The sequence below is a fragment of the Triturus cristatus genome, chromosome 3_1 (genome assembly GCF_964204655.1).
Source record: "Triturus cristatus chromosome 3_1, aTriCri1.1, whole genome shotgun sequence".
In the NCBI taxonomy this organism is placed as follows: domain Eukaryota; kingdom Metazoa; phylum Chordata; class Amphibia; order Caudata; family Salamandridae; genus Triturus; species Triturus cristatus.
Window position 1 is genome coordinate 445,658,640 of NC_140583.1, and position 22,010 is coordinate 445,680,649.

At 51.4% G+C, this 22,010-nt stretch overlaps 1 protein-coding gene across 2 annotated transcripts in view; it reads left to right on the plus strand.

The window, feature by feature from the left end:
- Nucleotides 1-22,010, plus strand: part of TRPM7 (transient receptor potential cation channel subfamily M member 7) — a 2,096,104-nt gene that overhangs the window by 1,062,222 nt on the left and 1,011,872 nt on the right. For both annotated transcript variants that reach the window (XM_085644243.1, XM_085644244.1), the window contains exon 20: nucleotides 21,377-21,505. In XM_085644243.1, the coding sequence (XP_085500369.1) occupies nucleotides 21,377-21,505 (129 nt within the window). The remainder of the gene's footprint in view (nucleotides 1-21,376; nucleotides 21,506-22,010) is intronic.

Genomic DNA, 22,010 nt, shown 5'->3' on the forward strand with positions numbered 1-22,010 from the left:
GATGAGGGAGCAGCTGACTCTTCAAAGGTGGAGAGAGAAATGACGAATTTGGGGGTAGATCCCATGGTGGCAGAACTAGAGACTCCATGGTCACAGTTGAACACTTTTACTGTACTAGGGATGAGTTGGTTACTTCTCTGGAGAGGGCCTGTAAAATTCAAAAGGTCCCCCAGAGGCAGTGGGCAGCTGTCCTGTGGCTCTTCTTTGCAGACAAAGGCAGAGATAAACTTTTGGCAGTTAGAGAAGAGGTTGCAGACAACTACAAGGTCTTGAAGGAGACACTAACCGATGGGTTTGGGCTTACCACTGAGGTATACAGAGTTAGGTTTAGAGAACCTCAGAAGGTGCCATCATAAGACTGGGCTGATTTTGTAGACTGTGCACTTAAGAATCTGGAAAGCTGGTTACATACGGTTAGTAAGTACATTACTATAAATAGCTGTACAGTTTGACCATAGGAGAGCACATCTTTAACTGTGTGTCTGAAAAACTGCACGAATATCAGGTGGGCTTAGAGTTGACCTCTCCCCAAGAGTCGGGAAAGAAGGCTGACAAATGGGTTTGCACCAGAGTGAGCATGAAGTCTCATAGTGGCGGTGGCCAGAAGAAAAACAATACTTCTAAGTCACAGGAGAAAGATGGGGAGAAACCTAAAGATAAAAAAATTATTTTTCTTCAGGACCACAAACCTCTTCCTTTGGGGATGGGTCCAAATCCTCCTCTTCCTCTAATAAAACCCTTGGGACTTTGCGTCTAAAATAAAAGACCATAGGTCATCTGATTTCATTTGTCCTAAGAGCAGCACCAGTACTGCTACCATTGCCCCTAGCAATAGCACTAGTAGCAATACTACCTCCTAGGGTGCAGCTGGGTTCACCTTGGGTACTGCAATGGACTCTGGCCTAGTCAGAGAGACCACTGAGGCGGTCTTGGTATCAGAGGGTGGCATTGACCTTCCCACTTGCTGCCTGGCCTCCGAATATAAAGAAATAGACATCATTCCTTCATTAATGGTATTGAAGCTTACGGGGACACAAGAGTTAGTGTCACTGTGGTGGCAGAGAAACTGGTGTCACCTAAGCAGATTTTCTTTGGGAACACTTAACAAGTAATCAACGCAGTTAACATCACTAAGTGCCACCCAGTGGCAGTGGTTAATTTCAGGTGGGGGTGGGAGTTGGGGCTACTGGCCCTAAAAAGTTATGGTATCCTCATCCATTCCTATAGAATGAATTAGAGACTTCTGCATGGGCTGAAGTGGAGTTAAAAAGCCCATACAACCATGCTGGGGCCCCCTAAAAGTGTTTTTGTAGCAAAGGTAAAAAAGCAGGGAAATCAAGGAGCAGAAGAGCCAGGAAAATTGGCCCACACCGCTCCTAAGAAGAGAGGTAGATAGGGTAAGAAAGTATCCTCTTCCCAGATTTCAAGTGAGGGTCAGTCTTTTCAGGGAGATGATTTTGCCCCTTGTTAGGAACTGCCCTAGAGGAGCTTGGGCTTGACACAGCATATCTTCTGGGAGCAGGGGGACCCTCCAGGGAGGAATTGGTTCTAGATCAGAACACATGCCCCTCTCTTGGAAGCCTCAGACAGCAAGGTGCAGTAGAAGAGGCAGGGAATGTCAGTAGATCCCATAGAATTTACTGGGAATATAGAATCCTTTATTCTGTGGCTGGGGACCCCAGGCTTGGCGCTACCAGGGGGTTGGTTGTTCCTCAGATGTTTAGGGAATTCCTCTTAGTCTTAGCACATGCCATACCCCTTTCAGGACATCTTTGGCAACGTAAAATTTGGGACAGGCTTGTTCCAAATTTTCACTGCCCCCTCATGTTTGAAGACACCAAGACGGTTTGTCACTCCTGTGTCAATTGGCAAGCCAGTAGCAAATCAGGCTGCACCACAAAGGCCCCCTTAATCCCACTACCAGTGGTTGAGGTTCCTTTTTAGAGAGTAGGGATTGACATAGTTGGTTTTCTAGACCATCCAACAGCCTCTGAGAGCAGATTTATTCTGGTGGTTGTGGACCATGCCACCAGGTACCCAGACGCTATTGCACTTAGTACCACTATAGCTCCTGCTGTGGCAAAAGGCCTCTTGGGAACCTTTTCCTCCAGAGGGGCTTTTCCTAAGGAGATGGTGTCAGACAGAGGTGCAAACCTCATGTTTAGCTACCTGAAAGCTATGTTGAAAAGAGTGTGGCGTAAGTTATAAATTCACCACACCCTACCATCCACAGGGCAAAGGGTTAGTTGAAAGATTCAACAAAACCCTCAAAGGTATGATTATCCGAAAGCTCAAGAGGAGATGGGATGTCCTACTACCTTGCCTTATGTTTGGCTACAGAGAGGTTCATCAGAAGGGAGTGGGCTACAGCCTATTTGAACTTCTGTTTCGAAATCCAGGTTTGGGTCCCCTTTGTCTGATGAAGGAGGGATGGGAGTAGCCTCCCAAGCAAGACATTGCAGATTATGTACGAAGCCTACATTCACGTATGGCTGAGTATAAGTATAAGAAGGCGGCCACTAAAAACCTGGAGACCAGCCAAGAACCTCAAAAGTTACGGCATGACCAAAAGTCTGTTTTGACTGTTTCAAACAATAGTCAAGTGATTAAGCTCGAACACAGTGTGCACTATAAACAATAACATATCACAAACTCAAAATATCATCAAAATCGTTATACTTCATCACATGATTTAATCTTTGTATTTTATACTTGATACATCACAAAATTAATTTGCATTCATTAACATTCACAAAAACGGAGTTTAATATTTCCTGAACAGGTTTTCTTTTGATCTATTCACAAAATTACAGAAAACAAAATGATGAAACAATGTTAATCTAAATGCCCAATGCATTTCCGGACCTGGTTCCTTCTTCAGTGGCAAATCTGTAAAAGAAATTGGTTTCGTTTTGTACAAGGGTTGGTCTTTGACATTGTCACCATTAAAAATTATGATGAACATCTGGGAAATACAATTTCTATATATTCCAAGGTATTTAAAGTGTTTGTTCTCCATGCTCTTGTGCTACTTTCCCTCCTTTTAAAATTATGCTGAGACGTGAAAAGAAAGACTCCAAGCCGTGACATATGAAAACTCAAACAAACTCCACTGATTAAAAGGTAAACCAAATGCGAAACCTTCATGCAAGCCTGAACCAAAACCGTGATTCAATATGAGCAGTCGACAGTGCCCAGACAATTACGCTTGTGAGGAGGAGGAGCCTAGCGCGCAACCAAGATGGCCGCGTAGGTGCGAGGCTCCCGAGGACCTCCGCGACCTCCTACATATATCCTGACAATATCCTGTCCTAGATGAGGGGACTGTGTTGGTGAGCCCGAGCTGAGGTGGCACCCGTTTTCCGCTTCCAAATTGGACCTCGGACTCCGGCGGTAGCACCGATTGAGATTTGCGGCCTTCTCCACGCCGGGCCCCGGATTGGAGCCGTGGGGTGATCCGGAGGCAAAGTGAACAGCGGCGGGCTGGGCGCGGCGGCTCGCGTACCCCGCACTTTCACTTTTGCTTTTGCACCCTCCTTGCTGTTTCGGCGAGGTTGGGTCGCGGGGCACTGTGAGGTGGTGTGGCCTCGTTGGGGTGCCCTGCCGGCCCGCCGGCTGTGACCTGCCCCGCGGCCCTGTGGTGACCCCCCCCCCGGATCCCGTGAACCGGCTTGCCCGCCCTTTACGACGTGCTTGGCACGGCCGTGGGACTGGAACCATGTCCACAAAGCAAGATGGAGATCGGGCAAAGGTGAAATCGACCCGACGTGGCGCAGTCCACCAGTCTAACAGCATGGACCGCTATACCCTCCAGAAGGGATCTCCCGAGGTGCCGCGTAGGTCCCCTGAGGGCCCGACTGATGCTCCTGCCCTGCCCACGGATTTGACCCTGCGGGATGTAATGGGCGCTATCGCCGAGATGAAGGCCTCGGTGGACCAGCGCTTTGATACACTGGCGCAGAAAATTGACTCGGTCCTCGTGGATGTTGGCCTTGTAAGGGCCGATCTATCCAAGACTAATGACCGGGTCGATTCTTTGGCCCACACCACATCGGGCCTCACGACGGATGTGGCAGCCCTCCAAAAGGAGGTGCGCCGGCTTGGCCAGGCGAGCGCGCTGATGGATCGTCGCCTGGAGGATTCCGAGGGTCGGGCCCGGAGGAACAATGTCCGCATTATCGGGGTGCCTGAGGGACGTGAGGAGGCGGCGGCGGATCTATTCGTGGAGGACTTGATTCTCACCCATCTCCAGCCCCGGGGGCTGAGTAAATTCTTCGCGGTGGAGCGGGCCCACAGGGTTCCCGGGGGAAGGCCTAAGGCCGGAGCCCCTCCGAGGCCTCTCATCGCCCGGATTTTCAACTTTCGGGACAGGGACGCTATCCTGCAATCCTCCAGACTACAGGGACCGGTCAGACTCGACAATATGGATATAAATTTTTATCCTGACTTCACCCCAGCGGTCCAAAAGCAGAGACTGAGCTTTCTCGGAGTCAAACGTCGTCTACGGGACCTAAATCTCAAGTATGCTATGCTTTTCCCGGCTAAGCTGCGGGTGGAGTTGGATGGCCGCACGCACTTTTTTGATCGTCCCGAAGCAGCCGGGGACTGGCTAGATACTTTGCCTGGGGATCGGGATCGGGGGGGTGGGGGGGGGAGCGGTTGGGGGAGAGGGCCCGCCGGATCAGGACTGAGGGACTAATATTCTGCCTCGCTCTGGACAAAATTGATGTCACTTTTGACTGTTCGTCTGTTCGAGTAAGTTTCCCTCTTGTGGAGGTCGTGTGGGGTCTCTTGGGGGTTCTCCCTCCTCCTCTGGGGGTCTAGTTAGTTTCACCATCTATGGGGCGACAGGCACACTGCACTTTGGGGGGGGCTGTTTGGGCTCATGCAGGGGTGCAGGAAGGGGGGAGTTCTGTTGGGGTGGGTGAGTTGGGGTGGGGTGTTGTTCGTTTTTACCACAAGGCAAACCCTTTTTTGTGTTGTTTTTAAGGTGCTCTCCGGGGGACGACTGATGGCTCCTGTGTGTGATGGGGGGTAGGGATTTGACTTTGTTGTCTTGGAACGTTAATGGACTGGGGGATAGGATCAAACGAGGTGTGGTCCTGCAGTATTTGAAACGAATCTCACCTGATGTAGTCTTCCTGCAGGAGACACACCTTATTGGAAATTCATTTTGTGCCATGAATCGGCGTGGCTACCGTTTGGTGGCCCACTCGGGCTTCACGTCGGGCTCACGGGGAGTGGGCATTATGGTGAAGAACTCGCTCCCGTTGGAAATTGATGAGGTGCGCCATGATGATAGGGGACGCTACGCTGTTTTAGTGGGGAGAATGGAGGGCAAAGTAGTAGTCTTTGTATCAGTATACGTCCCACCGGGGCTACAGGCGACCACTTTTGCAGACCTGGGGCGCCTCCTCCTGGGCCTTCCGGGGGGGCTCCTAGTGGTTGGGGGGACTTCAATGCGGTGGTTTCTGGGACTCTGGATCGTCACCCCCCTAGGGACCTCCCCCGGGCACAGGCGTGGCTATCCGGCCTCTTGGATACACTGGGATTGGTGGACTGCTGGCGCTTAAAACAATCCACGCAGCAGCAGTACACTTTCCACTCGGGGGCCCATGGTAGCCTCTCACGGCTTGATCATGTCCTTGTCCCGGCGGCCTATGCTGGGAGGGTGGGAGAGGTGCGCCATTTGGCGCGGGGTATCTCACATCACTCCCCGCTCATTTTCCATTTTGATGTCTTCCCGAGGGGTGAGGGCAGGGTAGTTCCAATCAATGCCTGGTACCTGCGCGACCCCACCATTCGCGCTGATGTGATTAAATCCTTGCAGCGATACTTTGATGAAAATGTGGGGTCCGTCCCTTCGGCTATCTCCCTGTGGGAAGCCTTCAAGACAGTTCTCAGAGGGGAGGCCCTGTCCCTTATTTCCCATGCCCGGAGGCGCGAGCGGGAGGAGGTTACCCGGGTGGAGGCCGAAATTGCTGAATTGGAGGGTGATCTGGAGGGCGGAGTGACGGATGCTGCACTACATGTCCTACAACTTAAGCAGGCGGCCTACAGGGCCCTCGTTACGGAGGCGGCCAGGGGCCTCAGTAGGGAGCAACAGGGGCGACTATATGATGTGGGTGATAAGGCGGGTAAACTGATAGCGTGGTTGGATAAAAAGGAGAGAGTGAATCGTGTGGTCCCGCTGATTGAGAGAACGGATGGTGTGAGTGTGACCGAGCCAGAAGAAATTGTCTCCTGTTTCGCTGATTATTTCCGCGAGGTGTATTCCCCGGTCTCTTCTTGCTCGGAGGAGGACTCCCATTCCCTGCTCAGGGATATCGCGCTGCCTTCCCTCTCGGAGGAGGACAGGGTGTCGCTGGATGCCGCTCCCACCTCCGACGAAATTGCCCTCACCATACGTTCGGTTGCCTCTGGCAAGGCCATGGGCCCGAATGGCATCCCTATCGAGCTGTATAAGTTGCGACCAGATGTACTGGCACCCCACCTCCGCGCGATGTTCCTGGCGGCCCACTCGCTGGGCTCCCTCCCTCCGGACCAGCGTCTGGCTACTATCGTGGTGATCCACAAGGAGGGGAGACCTCGGGACCGGGTTACATCCTATCGGCCTATCTCGCTCTTGAATGCGGAGCCCAAAATTCTCGCCAAGGTGCTGGCCAATCGGCTGGTCGGCGTGGTGGGCGATCTGGTCCACCAAGACCAGTCTTGCTTTATCCCCCACCGCAACACGGCCCTTAATCTGCGGCGCTTGCACGGGGTGCTCGCACGTGTCCCATTCGTGCGGGAGCCGGCCATTTTGGCGTCCTTAGATGCCACTATGGCGTTTGACACGCTTGAGTGGCCGTACATTTGGGCGATGCTGGCGAAGTTTGGATTTGGCCCGGGCTTCATCAGTTGGGTCAAATTGTTGTATTCGGGCCCATTGGCGCAGGTGGTGGTGAATGGAAGAGTTTCGACCCCATTCGAGCTGGGCCGGGGCACGCGGCAGGGCTGCCCCTTGTCGCCGCTCCTGTTTGCGCTGGCCTTGGAGCCCCTGGCGGAGTGGCTGCGGTGGCATCCCTCCATCCGTGGTCTCCGTTGGACCCCCGAGTATGAGGACCGCGTGTCCCTATACGCTGACGACATCCTTTTGTACCTAGCCTCCCCACGTAAGTCACTCATAGTCCTGGTTGATGTTTTACGTTCATTCGGCCGGAACTCAGGCCTTGTCATCAACTGGGCTAAATCATGTGTTTATGTGCTCTCTGGGGAGGCTCCCGTCCTCCCGCGGGGTTGTCCGATTCAGATTGCCTCTCAGGGGTTTCGATACCTGGGTGTCTACATTACTCTGGACCCAGAGGCCCGCTACGAACGGAACTTGCTTCCCCCCCTCCAGCGCTTGAAGGAGGACGTCGTGCGCTGGCGGCGCCTGCCGCTATCGCCGCTCGGCCGGGCGGCGTTGTTTAAGATGATGTCGTTGTCAGGTTTCTTATACGCTCTCCAGAACACTATGGACCTAGTCCCGGCGCGCTACTTCCGTGAGGTGGAGAGTCTACAGCGCCGCCTGTTCTGGGACGGGAGGCCGCGCATTGCCCTGGCGAAGTTGACGCTCCCATGGTATGACGGGGGGATATCCCTCCCGGATATTAAACGGTATTACTGGGCCTCCCAGCTAGCTGCAATTAACCATGGCCTCTACGGGCCCGCCTTAAACCCGGCATTTGAGATGGACAAGATGCTACTGCCCGGTGGCGACTACAATCGAGCACTCTACTCTGGCGCGCCCGACGCTCGCTTGACGGGACCTACGCGTGTCATGGTCCGAGTATGGCATGCGGCTAATGCAGCTATGGGGTGGAAGGACCGTTTGACCCGGGCGTCACCGCTGTACGCGTCTGAGAAGTTGGGCTCTCTCTGGACCTCGAAGGGCTTCGAGAAATGGGACACGATAGGCATCAGTAAAGTGGGGGATCTCTGGTCGAGGGGAGGACTTAAAACATTCGAGATGCTGCAGACGGAGTTTCAGTTGCAGGGCAGTGAATACTTTCGGTACCTGCAGGTCCGTCATGCACTGGGCTCCGTCTTCCCAGACGTTGCCTCCATCCCGGAGTCTTCCCCCCTGGAGGATAGAGTGCTAGATGGCCACGTCCCAGACAGTACGATCTCCCTTATTTATAAAAAACTGATTAATGATCGCTCGGGCTTGCTGATTGGCCTTCGGGAGGCTTGGGTTGCCGATGGTCTGGAGTTGGACGATGAAGACTGGATCTCCGCGGTGGCCTCTCCGAAGGAGGTGGCCATACCGGCCCGCCTTCGCTTCGTCCAGCTTAAGATACTCCACCGGGTCTACATGACAGGGCCAAGGCTTCTGCGTATGGGCTATACTGAGGATGGATTGTGTAAGCGTGGTTGTGGTGCCTTGGCGACCTTCCTGCATATTTTATGGGAATGCCCGAAGGTGGAGCGATTCTGGCGCGGTGTGCACGAGGTCCTGCGAGTGGTTACGCGTGTTGCGCTGCTGCCTGAAGCGAGGAGATGCCTGTTGAATGTGTGGGAACCAACTGACTACTCGGCTCCGCAGACGTGGTGGGTGACTCTGGGATATATGATTGCTAAGCGTGACATTGCGCAACTGTGGGGATCCCAGAACCCCCCGGCGGTGTCGGCCTGGAAAGAACACATGGACTGGTGCATGTTTCGAGAAAAGGTGGTGTATGTGGCGAGGGGTAAGCCTGGGACACGGGTGAAAGTGTGGGGCCCCTGGAAAGCCTACCGTGGGAGTATTTGCGCGCCACCGTTGCTGCCTGCTGCCTCACCAGCCCCGTCCCCTTAGCTGACTCCTTCCCCCAGCCCCGGGCACAGGGTTCCCCCAGTCCTCGCTCTGTTCCCCTTCCCCTCTTTGGACTCCTCTGGATAGTTGGGGTTCCCCATTTGAGGAGCACGTGCTGCTACTTTCGACTGCGGGTCGCCTTGTGGGTGTTGTTTTTCTTGTTGTTTGTATAAAATGAAACCGTACTGTGGGGTATTACGGCTGTGGCCCATGATGTTGATAACTCCTGATTATGCTCCTCTGTAACGCCAAGTGTTCTATGAACGTATGTCATATGTTTCTGACATTCCTAGCGGCCGGCCGGAAGGTTGTGGGCCCATGTTTGTATATTCTTGAGATCTGTAATAAACGGTTTAAAAAAAAAAAAAAAAAAAAATTACGCTTGTGAGCCCAGTTTCAGAAGACTCAAACTGTGTCCATCACCAAAAATCGGAAGAGAACCTGCGAGCATGAAAGATCGAGGTTGCGAAATCTACTTTGTAATTTCAACGTTTGTTCACTCCTTTAATACCATGTGGTAATACAATGCAATGAACTGTGAAATAGAAATTGCCATTGTGAGTCTCTGTAGCTAACCACAACTGATTATTTAAACCACAGTAACTGAAAAACGTATCAATTCTTACTTTCGAGAAGCCTTTCATGTAACTTGCTGTCTTTCTTGTCTATACTTAATCTGTTAAGACATCGAAATCCATGTACTATCTGAAACATAGTTCAGAATGCGGGCATCACTTCTGACCCCAGCCAGCTTTTCTACCTACCTTGTAATCTTCGATCGCGACTCAAAACAGTCCCATCCGAAGACTCATCTCCACGCCGTCACTGAACCAGTCCATTTCAAAACCTGGGATCTTAATCACTGAAAGCAACGAGGGTCTATTCCCAACTTCACTTACATCAACTCTCACTGCACACCATCTTTCAACGGAAACGTGCCAGAAGGTGAAAACTCATTGGATTAGATGGAAGCTCTTACATTGCCTGCAATACTGGAACACTTATTGCGAGTTTCTTAGTGACTAAGTTTAGGACTATTCTCCACAATGATCAAAAGAACCAGCAGTACTAATATTATTGACTATAAATTGCCTGTGGGTCGCAAAAACCAAATGTGTCACCAATGGTGTTAACATTCCAACCAATTTCATACTGTGTATGTTCTATTAACAACACTCAAGGTTTTCTAGTTATAAATTATGACTGTGTGAGTGGAAAAAAATGTTTAAATTACCTCCAATATTTCATATGAACTAGAATAACTATCAGGGTTTAGAGGCCATAGTGTGTAAATGTTTTATTCTTTCAGTAATTATGAGAGAGATTGTAGCCCTACCACCTGATCTATAGGAAGCAGTTCACATCCATTTTATCATTGAGGCCTCTAGGATGTAATGCATCCAAACGTTTGATCAAGTATATCTCTTTGTAGTAGAGTTCTACTCGGAAGTATTTTCCTGATTTCTTTTCTATCATCTCAATTACTTGGAAACGTAATTGTTAAATCGTATGTTGTGCTTCGTGCCAATGTACAGCCAAACTTGAAGTCTTGTTTTGTGCCCGAATTGTGCTTCTGTGTACTGTTATCCGTAGTTTCCTTTTCCTTTGTTTTTCCAATATACATCAAGCCACAATGGCATTTGATGCTGTCAATTACATTCTACGAGCTGCAATCTGTTGTATGTGACAGTTTTATCACTTTACCTGGTCTAGGATAGGTTAGAACCTGTGATCACATTATTGCAGTGTGTGCAGTTAAAAAAAATAATTTTGTACCTTCAAAAACTCTCTTTACTTTATTATCTGATGTTGAAAGTATTTCTTGGAGATTTTTTGATGGCTTGTATGCATGCAAAGGTTTCAACCTGAAGATCCCATTAAAGTCTGGCTCAGTCTGCAACAATTCCCACCTCGTATTGATGAAATTTTTGATAGCCAAGGAACAAGTTGAATATCTCGATACGAAGACTTGTTGATTCTCCTTTTTATTTTTTTTGCAGAGTTTTATATAGCGTGAACGAGACCCGAATCCAATCAGGTATCAGAGCGCTTTACATAGCACCAGTTACGTTACATGAGGACACACATTCCTTTTTTCTTTTAGGCGCGGGGAGATTAAGTGATTTGCTTAGAATCACAGGATGTTCTTTGAGTTTAGATTTTTTCTGGAGTAAATTATTTCTATCCATCGTACGAACTCGTTGTGCTAAGTCCTCCAAAGATTCCTCAGGATATCATCTGTTTATACTTCTGCTTTTGTTTAAATATGCTTTGTTCACAAATCTTCGAGTTTGAGCAAATCCTCTTAATTCATAAAAATTGTGATAATGGGAAATTGTGTATCAAACTTCTTGGATGGAAACCTGTGTATAGTAGTGCATTGTTTTTGTCTGTTGGTTTAGTGAAAATTTGTGTTTGTAACCCAATTTCATATATGGACACCAATACGTCCAAAAACTCAGCCTTAGTTTCATCAATGGTATGGGTGAACTTGATCCTTGGTTTGTGTGTGTAGAGTTGTTAAATCTTGTGCTCCAGGCTTCTTTGAGAATCAGTCCAAAAAGAACAAGTTACTTACCTTCAGTAACGATATATCTGTAAGAAACATTAGTTAGTTAGATTCCTCACCTTAGAATATCCCCAGGCGTCAGGCTGGATCCGGAAAGATTTTTTGTCAGCAATACCCTTGCGCGTCGCTAGGCGTCGTCCGCGGCTCTGTGTCCGTCGTCGGCATCGTGATCGCCGGAATGATGTAGTCGGAGTACTTAGACGCCGCCCTCGCGCGCTGACGTCAGTTCTTGTACATAGCTTTCCGCGCCAGGAACGCAGAGCCATGCAAGAGACCGACGCTGGTACCAATAATCTAGGGCCCTGAAAGGGATGACCTCAACCCTAGATATCGGTTCGCAGAACGGGAAGGATGGGTGGGGAGGTGAGGAATCTAACTAATGTTTCTTACAGATCTATCGTTACCGAAGGTAAGTAACTTAGTTAGATTCCTCACCTTAGAATAGATACCCCAGCAATACCAACCCCGGCGGTGGGTCTTCGAACTAAGATCACACCAGAAAGTCCTGGAGAACAGAACGGCCAAAGAAGCCGTCTCTCCGGACTTGGCTGTCCAGGCAATAATGTTTGGCAAACGTGTGCAGTGAGGCCCACGTTGCTGCCTGACAAATGTCCTGCAAGGGGACTCCCCGGCCCAGGGCAGTGGTCGCCGCTGTGGCCCGAGTGGAATGGGCCCTCAGCCCTACAGGAGGTTCCTTTTTAGCTAAAGAATAACAGGCCTTGATACACAAAACGACCCACAGAGAGCTTGTGCACCGCCCCCGCCCCTTCTCAGCGCCCACGTAGCCAACAAAGAGTTGGTCGTCCACCCGGAACTGTTTGGTGCTGTCCAGATAGGACAGCGCCTGTTTTGGGTCCAGACGGTGGAGCCTCTCTTCCTCTTTCGAGGGATGCGGAGGCGGAAAGAAGGTGGGCAGTGTAACAGACTGGCCGATGTGGAAGGCAGTTACCACCTTAGGGAGAAAGGAAGGACGAGTCCTAAGAACAACTTCGTCCGGATGGACAGAAAGGAAAGGAGGCTTAGAAGGGAGCCTGGAGCTCACTCACCCTTCTAGCAGAGGTGATGGCAACCAGGAAAGCAGTCTTAAGAGTCAGATGACGCAGGGGAAAATTATGAAGTGGCTCACAGGGAGCGCACATCAGATAGGTCAAGTCTAGATTCAAATCCCACTGAGGCATTACAAAGGGGATAGGAGGAAACATGTGAGTAATGCCCTTAAAGAATCGAGAAACATGGGATTTAAAAAGAGAAGGCTGATCAGGAAGCCGTAAGAAGGCAGAAATAGCTGGAAGATATCCCTTGAGGGTGCCCAGCGCAGAGCCCTGCTGGGCCAGGGAAAGAAGGAAGAGGAGAACCTCAGAAAGAGGGGCGGAAAGAGGATCCAGAGCCTTTGCTGTGCACCATGCCACAAATTTGTTCCACCTGCAGGCGTATACTGATTTTGTGGAGGGACGCCTGGCTGCCAGAATAACATTACAGACTTCAGGAGGCAAGTCAAATGGCATCAACTGCCGCCGCTCAATCTCCACGCATGGAGGGGGAGGCTAGACAGGTTCGGGTGGAGGACCGTCCCCTGCTGCTGCGACAAAGTCCTCCTGAAGAGGCAGTTGAATCGGGGGATCGATCGATAGACTGAGTAGCTCGGGATACCAGTATCTTAGTGCCCAATCTGGAGCCACAATGATGACTTGGGCCCGGTCGCGCCTGATCTTCTTCAGCACTCTGGGCACAAGTGGTATAGGTGGAAAGGCGTTCAACAGACCGCAGCTTCACTCGCGACGAAAAGCGTCTCCGAGCGAGTGCCGCCTTGGCAATTCCAACGCGCAGAACTGGTGACATTGCGCGTTCTCTTCGGTGACGAATAGATCTAACCAAGGCTCTCCCCACTGCCGAAAGAGGCCTTGCGCCACGTCCGAGTTCAGATGCCATTCGTGATCCATCATGCACCGCCGGCTGAGTTCGCCCGCCCTGGCGTTCAGAGAGCCCGCCAGGTGTTGAACCACCAGGGTGATGCCCTGATGTTCCAGCCATGTCCAGAGGCGCAGAGCATCCTGACAAAGGGTCCACGACCCCACCCCGCCCTGTTTGTTGCAAAACCACATGGCAGTGGTGTTGTCCGTCAACACCTGCACTACTCTTCCCCGAACAGAGGGAAGGAATGCCTTTAGTGCAATTCGGATCGCCCGCAGCTCCAATAGGTTGATATGGAGCCGGGTCCCTGCCGGAGACCAGAGGCCTCTGATCTCCGCCTCTCCCATGTGGCCCCCCCATCCCAGGAGGGATCCATCCGTCACCACTACGTGCTCCGGTTGGGGTAGGAAGAGGGATCTGCCACTGACCCAATCGCGGTCCGTGAGCCACCACTGCAACTGTCTTGCAGTGCCCTCTGAGATCAGGACATGGTCGGACAGGTTGCCCCAATGCTGGGCCCACTGGAACTTCAGGTCCCACTGCAGAGCCCGCATCCGCCACCTGGCGTGATGTACTAGCAGGATGCAGGAGGCCATCAGACCCAGCAGCCGCAGTACCAACCTGACCGAAACTCGGCACAAAGTCTGAAAGATCGGAATCAGAGCCTGTATATCCCGAACCCTCTGTTCCGTAGGATAGACCCAGAACCGCTTCGATGAAAAGGAGCTTCTGAGAGGGACTCGGATGCGACTAAGGCACATTGATGGAGAACTCCAGCAAATGCAGGAGGTCGGCCGTAGTCTGGAGGTGGGAGACGACTGCCTGGAGCGAGCCCGCCTTCAACAGCCAGTCGTCGAGCTAGGGGAAAACTGGAACCCCTAATCTACGCAGGTGAGCTGCGACCACCGCCATCACTTTTGTGAACACCCGAGGGGCACTGGTGAGGCCGAAGGCGAGCACGGTAAACTGAAAGTGCTCGTGGCCTACCGTGAACCGCAGGTAATGGAAGGCGTTGACGATCCTGAGGTCCAAGATAGGGCGTAGGCCCCCTTTGCCGTTCTTGGGAACCAGAAAGTAGTGGGAATAACAACCACAACCTACTTCTGGGTCAGGAACACGCTCGACAGCCCCCTTGGCCAAGAGCACCGTAACTTCCCACTGCAGAAGTTGCAAGTGATCCCCCGATATTCGGTGGTACTGCGGTGGCATGGCTGGGGGTCGCCTGGAAGGGGATGGCGTAGCCCCTTCGGACGATTTGCAGCACCCACCTGTCCGAGGTGACGGCACGCCAGTGGAGCAGGTGATGGCAAACTCTGCCTCCCTCAGGCGTGGAATGGGCCTGAAAGCTCCGACTAGTAGGGCTTTGGGGCGGATTCTGCTTGGGTAGATGTGGATGGACCGGCTCGTTGTCCCCCTGCTCCGCCTCGGCGGAATCCGCAACCATGTGGAGGCTGGTTCTGTGGCCTGTGGCTAGACAGACGTGAGGGGGCGCCCCTTCCTTGGCCACGAAAGGGGCGAAAAGCGGAGGTTTGCGGGCACGGAGCCGAGAGGCCGAAGGACTTTGCCGTAGCCCTGGAGTCCTTAAAGCGCTCTAGCGCACTATCCGCTTTATCGCCGAAAAGGCGACGGTCATCGAAAGGCATGTCCATGACGGTGCTCTGGACATCCCCGGAGAAATTCGTGGACCGCAGCCAGGCGTGGCGGCGAATCGCCACAGAGGTCGCAATTGCCCTGCCTAGCGAGTCCGTTGTGTTCAGTCCACATCGGATTGAATACCGTGCCGCATCCCGCCCCTCGGCAAGAGCCTGGGCGAGCCGTGTCTGGGCATCCTCCGGACACTGGGGCAGCATGTCCTCCACCGTATCCCACAGGGAGTGGGAGTAACGGTCCAAAAGGCATGCGGTGTTGATAGAACGCAACCCCAAACTAAGGGAGGAGAACAATTTCTTCCCAAACTGTGCCAACCTTTTGGATTCCCGATCCGGGGGAACGGATGGAAAGGAGGTCTGGGAGGTAGAGGCCTGGATAACCAGGCTCTCGGGCATGAGGTGCACCGACCGAAAACTGGAGTCGCCCGGTGCAGGGCGGTGGTGCCGGGCCACATTCCGGTCCACAGGAGGAACTGTGGAGGGCTTGGACCAGGTGCCAATCAGAACATCGGTCAGTGCTTCATTGAACTGCAGCAGAGGCTCCGAGGAGCTTGCCGGCGGTTGAAGCACTTAAGTGAGGAGATTAGTCCTCACGGCCACAGCAGACAGCTGCAGCCCGAGGGCTTCGGCCGCCTTGCGCAGCATTACAGAATACGTAGCACCCTCCTCAGTAGCCACGGATGGAGGAGAGATGAAGCCAGTGTCAGGGAAGGTATCAAGACCACTGGCATCCCCCAGTTCGTCTGCCCAGTCCTGAGATAACTGGCACTGCTGTGCCAGAGAGTCCTCAGACCCCTCCCAGTCGTCTCCGTCATCCGACTCTTGGTATACAGGTGGAAGGGTCGGCACCGGGCGTAGATGAATCTCTCATCCATCGGCGCCGGACGGCGCCGCTCCGACGACGGGCCCGGACCGGGACTAAATCGGGGAACGGTGTCGTCCGAAGGCGGCGCCGGCACCGGAGGGGTCGGCCCCGGCGGAGGGATCGTAAGGTTGACCGGCGTCGACCGGGATCCAAGCCTGGATCCCGTGAGGGCCTGCGGCGTCGGGACCGGAGTTGTGGCCGGAGCCGTCGGCTCGCTAGGCCTCCAGCGCGGGCTCGACGGCGCACCGGCAGGCATCAACGGCGGAGCCAGGCTCCTCATGGCCACGAGGAAATCTCTGATCTCCGCTGGAGTCGCGTCGGACCCAGGGACCGGAGGGTATGGAGTTGGACGGGACTCCTGTGGCTCCGACAGAGCCGCGCGTGTGGTGCCACCCGAACCCTCAGCCCAGTCATGTGACCGACGAGGGGAGACAGAAGAGCGATGTCGCCTCTTCGACTTCTTGCTGTGCTTCGACTTACCGGAGTGCGAAGACTTCGACCCCGACGAGTGGTGATGGCTGCGGCTCCGCGATCGGTCCCTCGACCTCCTACTCAACCGGGACCTTGAGTAGCGCGGAGCCGCCTGCCGGATCTCGAGCAGCTTGCGGGACTGCTCCCGCCTAGCCTTCGAGGTCAAGGCCTGGCAGTCGAGGCACGACTCGGCATCGTGGTCGGCCCCAAGGCAATAAAGACACCAGTGGTGGTGATCCGTGACCGACATCAGTCGGTGACAGGCGTCACAAGGTTTGAATCCAGGCATCCCTACCGGCACCAGAGTCGAGGTCGACTGGAAATAGAACCAAAAGAGTTCAAAAAGTTTAGTCAAAAAGTGACTAAAAGGGTATGCTGTTCCCGGATCGGCGCTTACTGGCGCGGAAAAAAGAACTAAGAACTGACGACAGCGCGCGAGGGCGGCGTCTATGTACTCCGAAGACGTCATTCCGGCGATCACAACGCCGACGACGGACGCGGAGCCGCAGACGACGCCTAGCGACGCGTAAGGGTATTGCTGACGAAAAATCTTTCCGGATCCAGCCTGACGCCTGGGGATATTCTAAGGTGAGGAATCTAACTAACGTGTTTCTTTCAGATAACGAATGTCATCAATCAATCTGCAGTATAGAGCTGCTCTGGTTTTCCATTTTTGATCATTGGAAATATAGACGTCCTCAAACCTTGCCATGAAAATATTGGCATATGCCAGTGGCCCAGGAAAGCCCATCGATGTTCCAATCAATTGTAAATAAAAGTTGTCCTGCCATTCAAAATAGCTGTGATGGAGACTAAAGTATAACAACTCCAGTAGGAATACTTTATCTGCTCTGACTTGAGATTGCTGTAATAATGCCCACTCCACAGCCTCAATTTCTTGGTGGGGAATCGAAGTGTAAAGTGCTATCTGAAAGAGACACGTTAGTTAGATTCCTCACCTTAGAATATCCCCAGGCGTCCGTCGTCGTGATTGCCGGAATGAAGTCGTCGGAGTACTTAGACGCCGCCCTCGCCTTACACAAAGAACTACACCTGGTGTGTATTGAAATACTTTGTATTTATTAGCACACACAAGACAATAACTTAGTGTATCTCTGTCGGCGCCAGTCGACCTCACGATGCCTCCTCCGCCGGCGCCGACACTGGTTCCACCTCTGGCGCTGTCTCCGGATGACGCCGTTCCCCGGTTTAGTCCCTGTCCAGACCCGACACCGGCACGGCGCCGCCGGGCGCCGCAACCGACGCCGATGGATGAACGTTTCATCTACCGTCCGGCTCCGATCGTTCCTCCTGTTTATCAGGAATCTGATGACGGGGGCGACTGGGAGGGGTCTGAGGACCCTATGGCCCCTATGGCCCTCCAGGGTCAACTTGCACAGGACTGGGCAGACGAACTGGGGGATGCCAGTGGTCTGGACACTTCGCCGGACGCTGGCTTCATCTCTCCTCCGACTGTGGCTTCGGAGGAAGGTGCAGCTTTTTCCGTGGTGCTGCGCAAGGCGGCTGAAGCCCTGGGGCTCGAGTTGCCTGCTGTGGCCGTGAGGACTAAAATCCTCACAGAGGTGCTTCAACCGTCAGCAAGCTCCACAGAGCCTCTGCTGAAGTTCAGTGAGGCCCTCGTAGACGTTCTACAGGGCACTTGGTCCAAGCCCTCCACAGTTCCTCCTGTGGATCGGAACGTGGCCCGGCGCCACCGCCCTGCTCCGGTCGTCCCCAGTTTTCTGTCCAAACACTCCACCCCCGAGAGCCTGGTTATCCAGGCCTCCACTTCCCAATCCTCCTTCCCGTCCGCTCCTCCGGAGTTAGTATGGCATCCCAATAGGTTAGGACATAGGGGGTAATGGTCGCTCTCCTCTTCTGTCCACTTTTGAAATCCTCCATTTTGTCCCACATAGCAGCCTTGATCACGATGTAATCAATTTTGGATTTTATGTGGCCCTTCCTAAATGTTGGTGCTCCCTGCTTGTTAGATTCGGACCTGCCATTACAGCCCTCAGCATGTTTACTGCTGTAAAACGGACAACTTGATTTGCAGCCACTCAACTTGGGACATAGGGTTCGTGGCTAAGGACCAGCCATGACACAACTTTCATCCTCATCCTCCACTATCAAATCATAGCCGTATATAGGTTCATAATCAATATTTAAATCACCGCCTATAACCAATAAATCCTTTGGCTTAATCAAACTGACAAAATGTTGCAAGATGGTTAGGTGATAACACACTCCTACTTGTGGGTCTACAATAAACATTGAAAAAATACATGCAGTTCCCTCCTGCAATTCGATCTTGGGAGTCCGTGCTTAAAGTTTCAGTTTATAGGTTTAGGTCTATTTTAACAAAGATTATAAGACCTCCCTCCCCCTACCCACCCCTCCCCACCCCCACCCCCGCCCTGCCACAAACAGATGGTAAAGTCTTAGCAAAATGGGTAATGTAGCCAGGTTTATGCAGAGGATTGAGTGCCCAGGTCTCTTGAAATAGGCATGTGTCACATTGTATATATTCCTTCCAATCAGGTGCAGATTCTTTAGGCTAGGCTTGATACCAGTAATGTTCCACAAGAAAATTTTGATTGCATCAACAGATGTGTGGTTATGGCCAGTGGGCGACAGTTCTACAACTAATTCTACCTGGGTTTTAAATACAGTGGTTGGGGGCAACAAAGTTGGGGGATCTTTGTTTAACTCCATTATTGGTTCCAAATTAGCTCTTGCTATGGTACCAGTCTCACTCTGTTGACATCTCTGTTTTTGGATAGAACCCTGTGCACATGTAACCTGGTTTGTCTGGAAACTATGGTCCACTGCAAGGTAAAGCACCCCCGTTGCCGCAGTCTAGTGTTTTAAGATGGTGGCACTTCCAAGATCATCCTGATGGTGACCTCCACAATTTGATGGAATTCCAGTGCCCCCTGATTGCCTGGTTCGAACACAGTCATTCCCAAGCACCCAAGAATGAAAAGGGTTCAACGCTCGGAGGGGGAGGCTGCCACAGGCTGCACAGGCGAGGCCAGACAGGATGGCACTGGCGCAGGCGGCGGCGCAGTGTAGGCAGACTCGCTGACGAGATAGCATAGCATAGCCCCCATTATCGCTGGCTCATGGATGGTGCGTATGGGGACGCTCGGGAACATCTGCGCCCATTGGGACTTTGAGGGGTACTCCTGGAGTTCGGGGGGGGGGGGTCGGGGTGGGACGGGGGTAGGAGCGCACCAAGCGAATCGCTGTCAACGCTGCCATTGTTATGGGTTCTTCCTTTTGTATTACACGTAACCTTCCCGACTTTGACGCCTCAGTTGTGTAGGCGAGCTTAGCTGCCCTCGTACGGCTCACTGGCTGGTGGGTGGTGGTGCTGGCCCCCCCTGCATAGAGGACATCGGAATTGTCAAGGGTGAAGTGGCTGGCTCCCGGGGGGGTGGTGGTGGGTGCGCACACAGACATCAGGCTGTTCAAACCCCCCCCCCCCCCCCCCCCACCCAGTTTTGGCAGTCGGCATGTTCTATAAGTCTGTATAAGTTTATGTCTTACTGAATGTGTAACATGATGCCGTACAATGTCCTCCTGTACGAAAGTTTAAACTCAAACTCAATAAAAACAGATTTGCAAAAAAAAGAATGAAAAGGGTTCAAAATCATTTTTTGTAGCTATATTGAATAGTGTTTGGCCAGGGTTGTTGGTAAAGATATCCGATTGGAGTACATCCCTACTGGAAAAAAAGAACAGAAGGAGGTCTATAGAAGTACCCTAGTGGGAATGCTTTAATTATGGCTGAGGAAAGAAACATCGCGTTTCATAGTCGTAGGAGCAGTTCCTCTAGTGACAGGGTCTAAAACTTTAATAGTACACAATTTCCAAGGCAGTCTCTGGAATGTATGCCTAGCCAAGGAGCTCTTCTTCTAGATATAACTTTCTAGGCGAGATCCTGTGACCATCTTGCATTCATTTTTAACCAGTGGACAATCTTATTTTTCAGTGCCTGGTAATCCTCATTTACACCGGGTACCATTTCTGGAACATCCCTAAGAACAATCAGGTGGAGCATGCATTCTGGTAGCAGTTGGGGATACTTTAACGAAGCTCGACCTAGGTGAATAGGTGGATTAGGACTTTCCCTGCCATCTATCAGTTGTGTCCTGGTGGCACCTTGGGCTTTCCCCTCTGATTTGCCCTCAGGACCCTGGTCAGTTTTGGTTTCGATTACACTGGGCACTTTTGAGGGTATAGCAGACCTATCTTGCGGCTGCATCATAGTTTGGTGCATTGGCGAATGTGATGGAAGGATATCTATTACCTAGGGCTGTAGGGGGAGGGTCTTTTAAGGCCTATATTTTGGTGTACAACATGTCGAGGCGAGCCACTAAGGGGAGCTAGCTCTGCTCTTATCATATCCCTGAATCTGTCTGCGTCTTTCCAGTAGTTTAGGGATGATCTGTGATTGCACTTTGTAGGAACCATCATTTACAGCTTAGAGCTGTGAAAGTAGGTCGCTACATTGAGAGGATTTATCCAATTGTAAAGTTAGTCATCTGGGAGACTCCGAGACCAAATCTTTCCCTCTCCTAGTGGGCTGTGTTGGGCAGGTAACCCTTTTAGATTTTGTATTTGTGGAGTAGTATGTCCTAAGAAGTAGTTGTCAATCTGTGGATTTGGGGCTGTTAGCTGTGTCTGGGGTGGCCGGGCCTCTTCCGGGCTATGATGGGCCCGTGCGGGTCCCGCTTTGCAGGACAGCTCCAGCGCTTAAAAGCACAGCCGGCACCGTGGTCCTGCCTCCTCCTCCTTTCTGTCAGGGTGCTGCTCGCAGGTTCGTTTGGAGGCAAGGGAAGAGTGTTTAGCAAACCTCATCATTATTTTGTTTACAAGTCCTTTTATAGAACATTTATCACCACTGTTAAGTATTTTAATAGTCCAAAAAGCTAAAGATTATTAAGCATTACCTTTAATGTGTGCTGAAACAAATAATAGTATTGGGAGCATTCGATTTCTTAAGCTTTTAAACTGTATTTGCACTGAAACTTTGGGTTTAGTTCTAATATGAAGCAAGTCATAACCTTTCTTTGTCCCCTTTTCTCTAGCTGGCATACCTGGGATTTCTGATGCTTTACACATTTGTGGTCCTCGTGAAAATGGAGAACGTGCCTTCTGTTCACGAATGGATTGTTATTTCTTACATTTTTACTTCAGCAGTTGAAAAATTTCGTGAGGTATGTTAAGCAATTTGCTTCTATATATTTGTATTTAAAATTACTAACTAAATGCATGACTTACATTAAGAGAAAATGTAGAATGATCATTTCCATATCATCCAGTTTGTATTGAGGAGATGTAGCCTATAGGATAGAGCTGTCGACTTTGGTACTGAAGAACAAGGTTCCTGTTGAGTCAACATCCTGGGTAGATCACTTAATTTCCCTGTACCAAAAACACACACCAAAAAAGCGATCCTGACTTTGCGTAAAGCAGTATGGTGCTCGAATACCATTGGAAAGAGTTATACAGTTAGAAATAAAACTGGGAAACAAATCTTGTAATTTTAGTTTAAAAAGTACTAATACAATTCTCATTTTATTAGGCCTCACTTTCGCTCCCAAATAGAGAATGGCGGCTCCTTTTAGGTGGGAGAAAGTGTTTTTATTTTTTATAAATCATCTCAAATTCAATGGCAATTATTCCCCTGTTATGCCGCTTCCTGCCCGTTAATATCTGATA